Below are 17,118 nucleotides of genomic sequence, written 5' to 3'. Positions count from 1 at the left end.
TTATTCTTTTAATGTTGCCCTATAAAATACGTGTATCCTCTATTACAATCTAATACAATTGTTTTCTTTACTAGTTTTTTGATAGTGCTAGAATTTTAGAACACTTATACTCCTTTTAACCTCCTTTCTTTTTTAAAGTTATTGTCAGACATTTTAATTCTGTATGTATTTTGGATTCCACAATGCATTGATACTATTGTTCTGTATAATAATATTTATTTATATTTGCCTTCATATTTTGTATAGTAGTATTTATATTTGCCTACATATTCATCTTTTTTGGTGCTTTTTAGTTTTGAATTCTCTTTTCATTTTGGATCATTTCCCATTTGCCTGAAGAATTCCCCTTAGTGGTTTTTTGTACAGATCTGCTATTGGAAAATTTTCTCATTTTTATTTACTTATTTTTATTACTTATGGGTTTATTTATGTATCCACTAAATCTGTGAAGACTTTTTCCTCACTGGATATAGATGCATATGTTGGCAGATGTTTTTCTTCCTGTACTTTAAAAATAGCATACCTTGATAAGCCTGTTGTTAGTCTTAACCCTTTCTCTTGTAATGTCTTTTATCTCTGGCTTCTTTTAGTATTTTCTCTTGTCCTTAGTTCTGAAAGGTTTGGTTTTATTTATTATTAACCCTGCCCAGAGTTTCTTGAATCTGTGAATTCATTACTTAAATTAGTTTGGGGAATTCCAGCCCTTTATTTCTTCAAATATGCTATATGACCTTACCTTTATTCCTTACTTCTTGGGTGTCCAGTTACATCTATTAGACCTTTTGATTATCTCCCACAGTTTCTTGCACTTCTTTCTGTATTCATCATTCTACTTTCTCTTTTATTAGCATTTCCTATGAACCTGTATTCTACTTCACTGATCTTGTCTGATCAGTGATCAGACTTGATCAGACCTGATACTTCTACTGTTTCCAATATACTGTTAAACCCATCTATTAGGTTCTTTATTTCTATTTAATGTTTAGATATACAATGTCTCTTTGATTAATTCTTATAAATGCCAATGTTTCTGGAAAACCTTAACCTTTATGTGTATTTTGTCCAACTTTTCATCTATTTTCTTGAACATATTGATCATAGTATGAAGGGCTTATCTCCTAATTTTGACAGCTGGGTTGCACTTGTGATCTGCTTCCTTTGTCCTTTTTACTCTTGTGTACTGTCCTGACTGTACTGTCTTGACTGTACTACTTATTTCATAATTAAATTCTAGACATTATTTCTAAAAGAACTTTAGATCTTTCCAGATGATTCCCTCTTTCCTCTATTAGGCAGGTCGCATCAAATCTTTCACCTTTTAACTTTGATTCAAAAGAGACCAAACTAGTTTGAGGCTATATTGATGTTTTGGTAAATCTCAGTTCATCCTTAATCAGACTCTCATTAAATCTCACTTCAGCTCTCTTTTTTTTGGTAATTAGCCTCCAGTGCTTTCAAGTCAGAGTTTTTCAGGTCTTTGTCTTCTCAGTACCAAGAAACTGAGGAAATTTCTCTCCTACTTCGCAGAGAGTTTAGGTTTAGTTCCTTACATTTCCATACCAGGAACCTGCAGAAAATATTCATATATTTGAGTCCCCTCTCATCTCTGTTTTTATGACATCAGCTCTGCATAATCATCAAAATGTCTGCTGGTTTCTGTATCTGCCAGCACCAACTCTACAACCAGTTCTAGCTGCTCCCAGAAATCAGGTACCCTCGGGTAAATGTGATTGCAACCAGTCAAGTATCAATTCACTACATTTCAAGGCTATGAGCTCTTAACTGCTTTGTTACCAAAGTCTTTTTTCCTAACAGATGTTTGTCTTTTAATTACCATCTAATTATATGGCATGGATCTTTTGCTTTTCATTCATTTTTTGGATTAATTTGTTGCTCCCCAACCTGGCATAGCTTCAGAATTTGGCAAATATTGTGACAAGACACTTTTATATGTTTGAGGCTCTTCCAGTTCTCAGTTTTACTTCTCAAGTGTGGTGTGATTCACAAAAAATTGTGCTGGGTACTCCCTCCCCAGAAATAGGGGAGCCAAGACCAGATATTTTAGCCTAGCTAGTCCCAGATTGTCAAGTCTTTCCAGTTTAAAAACAGTTACAGGTCCTTAAGTGTCAATACTATCTCCAGGGTTTTTGCCTCTTGTGTTTTGAGGGCCTCTAGCTCTAGTAGATCTTTATCTCTTAAGTACCATGAAACTGTAGGAACATTCGGATACTTTTGGGTTATCTCTATACTCTCTAGTCCCATGCAGCTTCATAAATCAATAAATGTCATAACTGAGATACTGGTTGTACATCTAAGGCCTCATAATATTCCGTTACATTACTCCACTCTTTTACAACCATCAAAAACTTTGTTGGTTTGTCTGGGTCGCAGCAATGACCTTTGTTCTAATAGAAGCTCTGGTTATTAGCCTGTGCTCAGGATATGCAAATGCTTAAGGAAAATGGTGGTGCAGATCATCAGTCCACCTTTGAAAGTTTCTCTCCTCTGAAATGTTATAATCACTAGTGTTCTTTTTTTTTTTTGCATCTTTCTAATAGCTTAAAACATATAAATTTATATTTGTTTCTGACTTTTCTAGTTTTCAGCAGGAGTATTGGTCTGCCGTGAATTATTCCATCTAACCCCAAAACAATTTCTGCATGTTTTTATGAGGGGATTTGTGCCTCTAAATATTATTTGTTTTTTATTGCTACCACAACAAATTACCACAAGCTTAGTAGATCAAACTGATTATCTTACATTTCTATAGACCTGGCATGGATCTCACTGGCCTAAAATCAAGGTGTCAGCAGAGCTGTTTTCGTTATAGAGTTTCTAGGGAAGGATCAATTCCCTTGCCTTTTCCAGCTCCTGGTGACCACCCACATTCCTTGGCATGTGCCACTTTCCTCCATTTGCAAAGCCAGCAACGTTGCATCTCCTTGACCCTTATTCTTTTTTAAAAAAGATTTGTTTTTTTGAGAGAGAGAGAAAGAGAGAGCAAGTACATGTGGGGCGAGGGATAGAGGGAAAGAATCTTCAAGCAGACTCCCCACTGAGCGAGGAGCCCTATATGGGGCTCGATCTCACGATCCATGAGATCACGACCTGAGCTGAAACCAAGAGTTGGATGCTCAACCAACTGAACCGCCCACGTGCCCCTTGACTCTAATTCTTAATCACATCTCCCTCTGACCACAGCCATGAAAGGTTTTTCTGTTTTTAAGAACTCATTTGATTAAATTGGGCCCAGACAGATAATTCAAGGTAATTCTCCCTTGTCAAGATCCTTAACCTTAGTCAAATCTGCAAAATTCCCTACTACTATGTAAGGTAACATATTCATTGGTTCTGAGAATTAAGGCATGGACATCTTTGGGCACCCTTATTCTGCCTACCACACGCTGTCACTAACATCTTCCTAGAATTCCCTTCTCTGGCAATTTTTAAGATTTTTTCATTGTTATTTCTTTTCAGCACTTTAATATTGTACACTTAGCTGTGATTATCCCTTATTTTTATCCAGTTTGGCCTTTGTAGTACTTCTCAAAAAGCACATGTTAAACCTGTTCCCTTTGTACCATATGCCTCTTAAGGTCTTTTAATTCCTGGACATTTTCTAATGGGTATATTTTATATTATGAATACATTCCAATCTGTGACATATATGTTTGTTTCTTTAATAAGAGTCCTTTTGTGAATAGAAGTTCTTAATTTAATGTAGCCCAATTTTCCTCTCCTTTTGGTTAGTGTTTTAGTTAGTGCTTTCTTTACATCCATATAGGAAAACTTCAGCTAACCATGATTCTGAAGATATTCCCCCATTAAAAAAATCTTTTATCATGTTGCCTTTCACATTAGATCTACAATGCATGTGGATTTGATTTGTATGTATAATGTGAGATTTGGATGAAGGTTTCTTTTTCTCCCCTATGTTTATGATCCGTCATCTTTTTTTCAAATGGCCATTCTTTTCCTTACTCTGTTTACATGGAGATGGTCCTGGATTCTGTCCTATTCCATTGGGACTGTATATATGTGAGTCTCTTTCTGGATTTTCTTCTGTTTCTTTGGCTTCATTTTGTACTAAATCATACTTTCTCAATTGCTATAGGTTTATATTAACTCTTGATATCTAATGGTAGAGGTTCTTCAGCTTTGTTCTTGCTTGCAGATTGCTATGGTTATTTTTTGTTCTTTGAATTTTCATCTGCATTCCAAAACCAGATTGTCTGTTTTAAAAAACATGCTATGATTTTGACTGAGATTACATTAAATTGGTGCTTTAACTAGGGGAGAACTGACATCTTACCAATATTGAGTCTTACAATCCATGAAAATGGTGTCTTTTAAAATTAATTTAGATATTTAATTTCTCCCAATTATGTCATAATTATCATAGTTGCATTTCTTTCAGTAGATTTATTCCTAAATGTTGGATATTTTAATGCTATTATAAATTGTATATTTTAAAATTGTATCTTCTGTTTGGTTTTAGTTAATGGCTGTAATAGATTTTTGTATAATTACCTTGTATCCAGTGACTTTACATTCACATATTAATGTTAATATATGGTAGTTCTTTCGTGTTTGTATGTATAATATAATTTGTAAAGAATGACAGTTTTATTTCTCCCTCTTTAATCTTTATGCCTTTTATTTCTTTTTCTTGCCTTATTGCACTGTGTAGGGTTTCCAAAGCAATATGAAATGGATGTGGTGATAGAGGGCATCCTGTTTTGTTTGCCATCCAAAGAAGGAAGCTTTTTATAATTCAACATTAAGTATGATGTGTGCTATACATTTTTTGTAGGTATTCTTTGCTAGATTACAGAAATGCCTTTTATTCTTTTTCTTATGATTTTTTAAAATTTTTATTGTAAATGTATGAATTTTACGACATTGAGATGATTAAATGCTTTTTCTCTTTATTTTAATGTGGTAAATTGCTTATTTGATTATTCAAATGTTAACCCATGCTTGCATGCTTGGAACAAAACTCTTGGTCATAATTTATGTATGTATATATATATGTATACACACACACACACACACACACACACATACTCTACTGGTTTTGATTTGCTAATATTTTACCTAGGATTTTTATATCTAAGTTAATGATAGTGATTGGTCTGTAAGTTTCCTTTCCTTCCTTAAGTTTTGGCTGGCCTCATAAAAATGATTTGGGAGGGGTGCCTGGGTGGCTCAGTTAGTTAACCATCCCACTCTTGGTTTCGGCTCAAGTCATGCTCTCATGGGTCATGAGATGGAGCCCCACATCTGGCTCCTGCTTGGTGGGGAGTCTACTTGAAGAGTCTCTCCTGCTGCCCCTCCTGCCACTTGCTCGCTCACACTCTCCCTCACTCACAAATAATTTTTTTTAAAAAATGATTTGAGCACTGGTTGTTATACGTAACTGATGAATTATTGAACTCTACATCTGAAAATAATGATGTGTACTATATGTTGATTAATTGAATTTAAATTATAAAAAAATGATTTGGAAAATATTCCCAATCATTCTCTGGAAGAGTTTGTGTAAGATTATTTATTTCTTAAATGTTTTTAAATAAGCCCATCTTTGTAGGAGAATTTTCAATAAAGATTTAATTTGCTAAATTTATTTCACTGCAGCCGGATAACATACTTTGTATGATTTCAGTCCTTTTAAATTTATTGAAACTCATTTTATGGTTTAATAATGGTCTCTGCTGAAAAATTTGTCATGTATACTTGAGAAGAATGTATATTCTGCTATTGTCTAGAGTGTGTTCTGTAGATGTTAGATCTAGTTGATTTATAGTTTTGTTCAAGTCTTCCATTTCCTTGTTGATTTTCTGTCTTGATTGTTCTATCTATTGTTGGAAGTGAAGTACTGAAGTCTCCAACTAATATATTGTATGAGTTTTTCATTCTCATATTGTGTGAGTCAGGATTCTCCAAGGAAACAGAAGCAAAAGAACATGTGTATGTATGTGTGTGTATTTATATACATATACACATATTGGAGAGAGAGAAATTTTAAAGAGCTGGCTCATACAATTGTGGAAGCTTGGTAAGTCCAAAATCTGATGAGGTAGGCTGGATACTCAGGGGAGAGTTGTAGTTCAAATCCAAAAGCAGTCTACTGGCAGAATTCCTTCCTCTGTGGGGGAGGTCAGCCTTTGGTCTCTTAAGGCCTTCAACTGATTGGTTGAGGCGTGCCCACATTATGAAAGTCAGTCTCTTTTACTCAAAGTCCATTCATGTAAAAGTTAATCTCATCCATAAAAGCCTTATGGAAATGGACAGAATAATGTCTAACCAAAAATCTAGGCACCATGGCTGAACCAAGTTGACATATAATTAACTATCACACGTACTTTTTCACACTCTGCCTCTGGCAATTTGTCAAAGTTACCATTTAAGTATTCTTTAAGTGGTCTTCCCTTCAGACTTTATTATTCTCTATTACACTTATAATATAAACCAGGTTATAGAATTAGTAAAACCTCAGGGTGCCTCGGTGGCTCAGTTGGTTAAGTCTCAGACTCTTGGTTTCAGCCCAGGTCTAGATCTCGCAGTCGTGAGATAGAGCCCTGCATGGGGCTCCACACTCAGGGCAGAGTCTGCTTCAGATTCTCTCTTCCTCTCCCTCCCACTCTCTCTCTCTCAAAGAAAGAAAGGCGCGCCACCCACACCTGGCCCTCCGTTCTGCAGAAAAGCTACGTGCCTCTCGGAGGCTGGGGATCCTTCTGGAACAAGGGCCTGGACTCACGCGCAATTCTCTGCTTCACGAATCCTTTTCTGAAAGTTAATATTGAGCACGCATAGTGGATGAAAGCTAGTTTTACCTATTTCACAGTTTGAGTCTTAGCGGGTGTGAAGAGTGAGTGGTCATATCCAAGTGACCGGGGGGAGCAGGGGGCCCAGCCTGATCTCAGCAGAGCCCAGCAAACCCATACCCTGGGCTATCCACCTACCTAACAAAACCCGGGGGACGCGACTGCATCCTGATCTCAAAGACTAGAATGTTTGCGGACAGGCGGGTGACACAGTGGGATCTCAGGCCAGACAGCACTGCCTTCCCAAAGGAAGAAAAACCAACCCTGGTTAGCTTTAACTCCACTCCCAATTTCTCCAGCGGCTTAAAGCCAGTTTTAGGCTCATCTATATGAGCATGGTTTAAACAAGACGTGAAAACACCCAACATACTTGAATGTCTCATCTCTATTGCTTAAGAAATATCTATTTTTATCTTTAGTTTTTAAATTCACGATCATGGCATATTAAGAAAGTATTGTGGGCCACATGTCTAAATCCTATGAGATCCCTTAGAAATTAAACTTGTGTAAAAAAAATTTACCATTTAAGTATTCTTTAAGTGGTCTTCCCTTCAGACTTTATTATTCTCTATTACACTTATAATATAAACCAGGTTATAGAATTAGTAAAACCTCAGGGCGCCTCGGTGGCTCAGTTGGTTAAGTCTCAGACTCTTGGTTTCAGCCCAGGTCAAGATCTCGCAGTCGTGAGATAGAGCCCTGCATGGGGCTCCACACTCAGGACAGAGTCTGCTTCAGATTCTCTCTTCCTCTCCCTCCCACTCTCTCTCTCTCTCGAAGGAAGGAAGGAAGGAAGGAAGGAAGGAAGGAAGGAAGGAAGGAAGGAAGGAAGGAAGGAAGGAAGGAAGGAAGGAAAGAAAGAAAGAAAGAAAGGAAAGAAAGAAGAAAGAATTAGAAAAACCTCAATTCAAAGTTAGCCCTTCAACTTCCTATCCTTTTGTCTTTAAGCAAGTCTACCTAAATTTTCTCTATGTTATCAATTAAGAAATTAAAGCCATTAAGGCTAACTGATTTGTCCAGGGTGCTAATGCATATTAGAACTAATGATCAAATTCTATTTGAATTCTTGTCTTGCACACAATTCACTATAAATAATGTATTGAATTTTGATAGCAATAAAATACACCTTATGGGTATTTTAACTATATATGAGAATTTCATGTGTTTGAGAATGACAGGTGTATATTTTATTTAAACACTATGTAATTAGTGAGATTGCTGCCTTTTAGTTCTGGATATGTTTTAGACTAGCCACTTTTGTCCCTAAATTTTTCAGTTTGCAAGCATGAGTAGATGCCTTTTATTTCTTTGTCCCAGGGGTAGTCTAAGTAAGATGTCAATCACATACACAAGGTGTAGTGATCATTGATGAAAGGAATTTAAAAAGAAAAAAGGATTTTATTTATTTATCTGCCAGACAGAGAGGGAGAGTACAAGCAGGGGAAGGGGCAGGCAGAGGGAGAAGCAGGCTTCTTGCTAAGGAAGGAGCCCGATGTGGGACTCAATCCCGGGACCCTGAGATCATGACCTGAGCCGAAGGCAAACGCTTAACCATCTGAGCCACCCAGGTGCCCCAGTGAAAGGAATCTTAAGAGAACATTTAACTTAGTGCCAGTTTCAGGGAAGGAAAGCCCACAGCTTCTTTTAATAATGTTTATTTTATTAATGACTTTTGCTGAAAGAAAAATGTTTCTTCGTGGAAGTTCTGAGAAAGTTTCTTCTGGACTATATTATTTCGGAACACCCTCATTAAAAAAACAAGTAGATATTAGCTGAAAAATAGGTATAGCTGAAAGTTTGAGCCTAATTTTCATATAGGAGAGTAATCTAATGGCTTGGGATGGAGGTTTTGATTTCATTTGCATTGTAGGAGGCAGTATAATGTAAATCAGGTTAGATCTGAGTTTCGATTCCAGCTTAATAATGTATGACTTTGGCCAAGTTATTTAATTTTTTGGATTTCACTACCTCCTATTTCTTAAGGTTATTAAAGGCTTAAGTGATACCCATGTAAAGAGGACCTAACACAGTCCTAGATACCTTACAGGAACTCAGCAAATATTGGTGTCATCCATTTTTTCTGTATTTACATGTTGGCAAATGGGAATGTTGATAAGGAACAAGAGGGGAATCATTTTTCCTTGCCCCAGGAATGTATTTCCTGGCACTAATGAGAATGATACATCTCTTCAAATGCTTGTTTTACTGGTAGTTAATAGCTTATAATAAAGTGTGGTGTTTTGGTTTTTTTTTTGCCTCTTTGCTTTTATATAGTTTGACCTTTGAAAGAAAGACTATACCAGGACTCTTACAAGAGATATGTATATGTATTGAATATATATAAAATGTCACAAAATATAGTCTTAAAATTTGAAGGCAATAACCAGGAAGATCATCTGGTCCTTTGTGTTTCTTGGGGCAGAATTCCCTTTCATGAACTTCTTGATCTAGATGTGTATCAATGCTCTGCATGAACAGTTTCAGTAATTGTGGTCTTACTTCCTCTAAAGGCAGTCATTCTGATTTTAGAATGCTCCATTAATTAGAACAGTCTTCCCTATTTTGTCCTTTACTCTGTCTCCTAATAATTCTGCCCTTGCTCCTTTTTATTACCTGTAGAACTTCATAGAATAAACAACTTTGTTCTGCAGGTATACGGGAACCATATCTTAGTCATTTTTTTTTTATCTCATAGGATAGTAAGTACCCAACTCAAAATAGGGATTTATTTAATGAATAAATAAGGTTCAGATTTTTTAAGGTACTTTTATGTATTTTTTCATATGTAAACTTTAAAATTTAGTCAATGTTTTTTATTACTCTTGGTCAAAAATTAATTTTTTCAACTGTATTGACAAAATTAAACAAGGAATATTGATTTATGCTTATGTGTGATATCACTTATATAATCCAGAAGTGAATAGCTTTTTCCAAGGAAAGAATTAAAAATTAAATATTATTTACATCTCTTTCATTCAGCGCTTCTTGTAGCATAATCTATCTGAAGGTTGAAAGCATGTTAGATTTTTTAAAATTTCTTACACTCTGTTTTGTAGTGTCTTTTGCACTCATTACAGACAATTATATTGTCTGTAATGTTAATGCTCCACTTCACTGACTCATCAGACTGGACAAAAATAACCAACATCCAGCTATATGATATTTAAGAAGATCTAAAACCTAATAATAAGGAAAGATGGAAAATAGAAGGACAGAGGCCATCCAAACACTAACTAAGAAAGCTATTGTAGTTATAGTAACAGCAAATCAAAAAGAGTTAAGGGAAAAAAAACATTAATAGAAATTAATGGAGTTACTTCATAATTTAAAGGGTTAGGTTTCGCCTAGAAGCTATAACAATTCTAAATATATACTCACATTTTCTGTGATTTTTTAGACTTGCTCTATATTTTATTGCTTCCATTTTGTAACTGAATTCTCTCTTCCCAATTTCATGCCATCAGCAAATTTTTTTAGAAACATTTTTCTTCATAATCTTTGTTCAGCAGATTTCTCACATAAAGTGAATGACTCCCTTATTAATATTAATCCTTATAGCAACCTGTTTGTGCTTACTAGCTTCTTTTGTTATCTAGTTGTCTTTATGTCTTTTCCTGTCCCACTAAGGAACAGGGTTTTGGCTAGTAGTCGTGAAAGATATTTGATACTCAATTATACAGAATTACCATGCATAAGAACATAGTTGCAGTGGATGATATAGTTTACAATCTATCTCTTTAGAATTCTATTTCTCATGTCCTGGAATGTGTCTGTAGAAGTTAAGAACGGGCTGCCCCTAAGAGGAGTAGCCATGTATTTTGATACCAACTACCTTGCCTTTCATATTTGCTTCTTGTGGCTTCTTGTTGCATTTTGGCTTATGAATAATAGGTACATGTTAGAATGCTTACATTTGCATAAGTTTCCCAGGTACTTATTCTTCAGAGTACAGGAACAATCTTTTAGGAGTTCACATAACAATGTGTAAGGTATTACTATATATCTTACTACATACAGTCTCCATTCCTATTCATTTATTGGTGCAGGAAACATCTACCAGGTGTCTCATCTTTGATAAGCCTTATTAGAAAAATATAATACAACTATATTTTATTGAACAGAATAATGAATTCTCACCTCTTTTTTTCTTTCCTAAGAAATCCAAGCATTTAATTCATTTCTTATAATGGGGGAGAGGGAGAACATTTCCCAAAGAAACAGAGGCATCATTTTAATTATAAAATGAATTAATGGAAATCTTTAAATTTTTCAGAATGAGAGAGACCCAGAGAAAGAAGATGAACTGGAACTGAAAAGAGGTCTTTTATACAGAGACTCTGCCTATGACAGTGACCCAGAGTATAGGTATGAGCTAGATTAATGCAGCGTGTTGAGATCTTTCTCACAGTTGGCATAAATGTAACCTGCTTTTTAATCTGCTGGATTTGTGGGAAATTTAGACTCAAATTAATAATTAGTTATTAATAGGTTTTATTTTTAACTATATAAAATCCTATTAAAATACTTGAATGATTGCATTACTGCAACTTTTCACTGAAAACAAATATAGTCAATTAAGGGTGATACTTTTCATTTTACTTAAGATTTAGAGTGTATTTGGCTGTCCTGCCAGTCCACATATCCAGGGCTTATTTTCAGGCATATTTATTCTCATTCAAACAACAGTTTCCATAATTTTAGACCATGAGTAAGCTTTTTTTTAATAACATAAAACTGTTCTTCTAGCCTAACATTTCAGAAATGTTAGTAATAACAAAAATTTTTGCAAGATTATGCTAGCAAATGTCATGAAGATTTTTAAAAGGTCTATGTCAGTTGCCATAGAATGTGGTATTAAAAGTAATATAAATTGTGAGTTTATGTAACTGACAGTTCTCTGAATCCTTTGGTGCTTATTACTACATGGCTTCCACTTTCCTGGGTTTCCTGAAAAACAAGTATAAGAAAAAAGCTCCAGATAATGGAATATGTTTTATTGCTAACTTGAGTTTTAGACTGAATTTTCTGATCTTTACCTGATAAGTTAGGCTAGATATTCTGTGAACATGTGAGGACTTCTTTTGTCCCTTACACAGAGTATAAATGTGAACTCCTTTCCCAAAGCTACTGCTTCCCAACCAACAGGCAACCTGGGCCTCCCATCAAGGGAAATAGCATATTACAGGTGAGTTTGAAGAAGCAATCCGAACAGGAAAAAGGAGATCCAGGAAAGTCCACACCCTGAGGAAGAAGACTTTTTACCTTTGTTATTATTATTTACTTAAAGCTCTGTTCTCCAGATTGCTACTATATGGATTAACATCTCAATTTTGGTTCTTAATCCATGTAATTGATTCTAATATGGCTAAGAATGGATAGGGTTGATAAAGGAAAGTGTCTGATTTTCAACTTTTGTATGCATAATAATTACCTGGGTTGCATCTTAAAAATAAGAGTTCTTCTTCCTACCCCCTTAGATTCTAAATCTTTACCTAGAAGGTGAGACCTAGAAATCTGCATTTTAAGAAATATCCTGGATGCTTCTAATGCAGCTAGTGTAAGGACCACATTTTGAAAAGCACTGGTCTGTATTTAAAGTTTGCTGTAAACCTCAATATTGGTTCTTTTTCCAGTTCACCAAGCAATGTTAATGGCTTACCTGGGACTATTTTGGTACCCCTCAAGTAAGAGTTAAGCAGAGTATCAGAAAAGTTCTGCTTATACATTTTTTTGAGATTTCTTTATATTCCTTGCCACTTCTCTTATATATACATTTAGACTGATAGGACCGAGTGGTCAGAACTTCAAGACCTTTTATAAGAGTATATTTGATATTAGCTCCAGAAGCTACTGGGATGATCAGGATATTATTTTAGTTTTATCCCTAAGTCACATTAAATATTAGGACAAGGAGTCACTCTCGTTCTACTTTCCATCTCAAAGATGAGACAACCTATGCGTGAAGGCTTCCATCAGCAGAAATCAAGAGGAGGTTTGGGGTCTTGGCTTAATATCACCCCTCTCAGACACACATTGACACAGAGGTCCTGAGGAAGTCTGCATGGACCCCTGGAATGGCTAGTGAGGAGCTCAGCAAATCCTCTTCCCCAAAGCAACAACTAGACAGAACTGTCAAAAACACCAATTTTAAGACTCTAGAAATTGACCAAAGGCATATAACAAATCGAGAAGCATTTATCGAGAAAATCTACTGAGCCTCAATAAGGGCAGTGGGAATCTGTGGTATTTTGCCCGGAACTCCCAGTGCCCAGCTTCTTAGGGCAGTCATGCTGAGAGAACGGCAGCTCGGCTGCCGGAGGAGACTGGCGATATGGAGCAGAGCATGGGAAATCCTATGTACATGGAGATTAGTTGAAATAATAATGATCCCACTGGCAACCAGTAAGAGAAGGCTTGAGGTCTAACTACTTGTTGGGACAGATAACAAAGATCCAGGGTCCAGGTAGCCAAAGTTGGTCTTGATAAAGTTGTACTTACCCCTAGTAGTCTGGAACATTATGTGTATGTGTAAGGTTGTAAATATGTTCAGGAAAAACTGGAGAGGCCCTTAGGGAGCCACTAGTCCATGGCTGAATGTGAGGCCTTGTGAAGGCAGAAAGTAATACCCAGGGCAGGCTTGCAAACTGGATAAACTTTGATTGTATATTCCAAGTCACACATAGATCCATTGGCAAAAGATGGAAGAAGCCTTCCTGACCAATCATTTGCTGGTCACTAACCTATGCTGACCCAGGGGCAGCCCCTATGATTCCGACTTAAAAGTAGAACCAATAATTTTTTTAAAAAAAGAAAAGGAACAGGAGACATCAGAAACTATAAAGGACAAGGGAAGCAGACTTCAGGCATTAGTGCAGGCAGGACACTAAACAATAATCAAAAACAAAACCCTGGTAAGGTCAAAATCAAGAGTTGTTGCATTTTTTATCTAGAATATTGTTTTCAACAAAAACTTATGAGACACACAAGAAATAGGAAAATCTAACCCATAGAATTGAAGAATGAATTACTATAAACTGTCTTTGAGGAGGCCCAGATATTGGATTTAGCAGCTGTGTTCAAAGAACTAAAGGAAATCCTGTTTAAAGAATTAAAAGCATATATAATGGCAGTGACTCATCAAATAGAGAATATCGATAAAGAGATAAAAATTATTGGGGCACCTGGGTGGCTCAGTCGTTAAGCATCTGCCTTCAGCTCAGGTCATGATCCCAGGGTTCTGGGATCGAGCCCTGCATCAGGCTCCCTGCTCGGCAGGAAGCCTGCTTCTCCCTCTCCCACTCCCCTTGCTTGTGTTCCCTCTCTCGCTGTGTCTCTCTCTGTCAAATAAATAAATAAAATCTCTAAAAAAAAAAAAGATAAAAATTATTTCTTTCATGCTTTGCTTCAAAATTATGCCTAGGATTCAATACTTGATCTTATGATCTAAATGTGCACTGTGGTTATCATTCATGGAGTGTAGTAGAGAGTCTGTGCTTTCTGCAGGAAGAGCAGAATGGGAAATTGGAGTGCCTGTTACTGTACACGGCACCCTATGCATGCTAGCTGTCCTAGGTCTTCCGTCCTCTGTGAATATAAAATTCATTTGGAAGAAATCTCTTATCAAGGAGTTGTTAAGTGAACTTTTACTTCAAGTGCTTTGGGATCTGGAGCTGGAGTTTGGGAAGAATCTATTACCCATGCCGACCTCCCTCTCTCTTACATGTTGCCTATCTTTTAGGAAATTTTAGACCTTTGCAGTGGTAGCCTTGCCAGTGCCCAGGGTCCTGGTGGGCTTTTTAGTACCTGCTCTGTGTAGTTCAGATTTCTTCAGTTTTCAGGATGTTTAAATTTCTCCATATAGTTCTGTACTTCTGGCATAACTATTTTATTTGAACATTGGTCCTAATTAAAGACCAGGCATGAGTGATGCTTCATATAGATGGGAGTTGGTCACAAAAAGAGAGAAGTAAGGATAAAACTAATTTTAAGTTCATCGTTAGAATGTGAATTGACCTTTTGTGACTATTGCCTAAAATTTTTAACCATATTCTTTTATGGAACTAGCTAATGATATAAACTGTTTACTATTACACTGAATATTTTTCAGGTTACTAACAGTAGAAATATGCTCAATATAATGTTTTATTGTGAAATTATTTGTAACAGAACTGAGTAAAATTTTGACTATATATTTTTTTGTTTTTATAGATTCCAGTATAGTTAATATACAGTGTTATCTTAGTTTCAGGTGTACAATATAGTGATTCGGTAATTCCGTGCTTCACCTGGTGCTCATCACAAGTGCACTCCTTCATCCCCATCACCTACTTCACCCATCCTCCCACCCCTTCCCCTCTGGTACCCAGCAGCTGAATATTTTTGAATAACACAGGCTTGACTGTAGTTTTCATCTCTTCCCTACTGATCACTATCTGATTAATCTGATGAATCTACTAAGATGTAATAAATAGCCAAAAGGTTGTCTTTAATATTAACAAGTGGAAGAAAAAAAATCTAAATAATATACAGACTTAAAATCTCTTAAATAACTAAGAATAAGCTTTCATTTTTAAGTGAGAAAAATGTTACTTGATTCTAATTTGAATTCATTGGATCTTGTGTTATTAACTCAAGTATCTTAATATCCTTTTTCATTAAATACTTAAGATTTAATTTTTTTAAACAAATTTTGTCTAGAAGGTATATTGATATTCAGAAATATTGGGGGTGCTGCATATTTATGTGATTTTTCAAAGTGTTGTAAAAATTGTGGCTTAGGGGTCTAGAAAAGTCTCTGATGATTAGGACAGGGCAGTGTTGTATTCATTTTTTAAAACAAAAATATGACCTTGGTAATTAGACTTAATATTGACACCAGGGCATGTCCAGTGTTCCAACTCGTTGTCCACTTAAAAAATACTACTAAGCAACCAAAATGGTTTTAGGACTACCAAGTCTTGCAGACTAATTTAATTTTTTAAATAGATCATGAGAAAGTAATACATTAAATATAACGTTCAGTAAGAATTGTGATTTTATGACATTCTCATAAACAAGTAGGTGATTATGGTCTGAACTAGTGTTAGGTGGACTGCTGATTGGATGATGACATGGAAGAGACTCTTACAGCAATCCCAAGTTAGATTCGAGAGCCATAATAAGTAGGAGTTCATGATGATATGCTTGAACTATAGTTGTGTAAGCTTTAGTGATAACTACATTTAGGAATAAAAAAAATATGTTTCTTATTTTATTTAACCAGGGTAAAACATGCAAATACTCCTAAAGTATCACAGCTGTGCTCTATATTAGATCAGTTTTATGTCTAGTTCTCTTTACTCAAAGTATGGGAGGGAAGTCAGAAAAAAATGATAAAAATAAATGAGATGTTCTTTAGGGACATATTAATCATACTGAGTTTAACCTGCATTCATGAAACCGGAGGGAGGACTTAAAATATCAGTTTAAAATACTATTTTTTGTGTGTTTAAATAAAGACCACTTGTCCCCTATATACATATTATTAAAAATAATGCTGGAGGCTAAGGAGATTTTAGAGTAATCATGATTCAGTCTCCCACTCAGTAGAAATCCCTTCTGTGTCCTCCCATTGTAGGCTCATTATTCACTCCAAGGTAAAATTCTGTTTGACTCCTCTAACAGTTAAATCTTACTTTATTCTTACCTCTTCAGATATACCTGGTATTTCATGATCCTCCAAACTGTCTCATGCCTTGATTCTGTTATAATACGATGCCTGGAATAACTTCTGTCTTCTTGTTTATCTAGTGAATGCCTACCTATTCTCTAGGACTAAGGTCAGGTTTTTCCCTCTTGTGAGATCCTTTCATGACCTCAACAGACTGTTAGGCATTTTTCTCCTTTATCTAGCCACTTCCTCTCATGTATTTCATCTCAATTAGCAACATTTTTCATATAATAACTAGTTCATTATGTGCCTATCTTGTCTTCTTCTATTAAATGTGAGCTCCTTGAAGGTACAGATATGTTACTTATCTTTGTTTTTGACTGCCCATCAAGGTCTTTGACATGTAATAGCTCAATTTAGAAAAATAGTTCCAATATTAAAATTAGGTTCTTTATTAATAAAGATCAGTTACATTGCTAAAACTCTATCATTTAAGTAAACTCATATTTTAATTGTGATATTTAGTAACATGTCTAGATAAGGAATCAAGAAAGGAATTAATAATAATGAAAGCTGTTAGACTTTATTTGTTGTCAGTGGCTCATTTCTACACATTCTTAGTCATGGAAGAGAAAAAAAATG

At 35.5% G+C, this 17,118-nt stretch overlaps 1 protein-coding gene across 3 annotated transcripts in view; it reads left to right on the top strand.

The window, feature by feature from the left end:
- The window catches only part of SPATA6 (spermatogenesis associated 6), a 140,768-nt gene that overhangs the window by 118,787 nt on the left and 4,863 nt on the right, over positions 1 to 17,118 (top strand). For 2 of the 3 annotated variants that reach the window (XM_027625205.1, XM_027625195.1), the window contains exon 12: positions 11,101 to 11,192. In XM_027625205.1, the coding sequence (XP_027481006.1) occupies positions 11,101 to 11,192 (92 nt within the window). Of the gene's footprint in view, positions 1 to 4,690; positions 4,934 to 11,100; positions 11,193 to 17,118 lie in introns of those variants that run through there. The other variant, XM_027625215.2, reaches the window with a different exon arrangement.

This window comes from Zalophus californianus, chromosome 4 (assembly GCF_009762305.2).
Source record: "Zalophus californianus isolate mZalCal1 chromosome 4, mZalCal1.pri.v2, whole genome shotgun sequence".
Lineage (NCBI taxonomy): Eukaryota > Metazoa > Chordata > Mammalia > Carnivora > Otariidae > Zalophus > Zalophus californianus.
The sequence above is the reverse complement of the archived record's forward strand: the minus strand, read 5'-3'. Positions and strand labels throughout refer to the sequence as shown.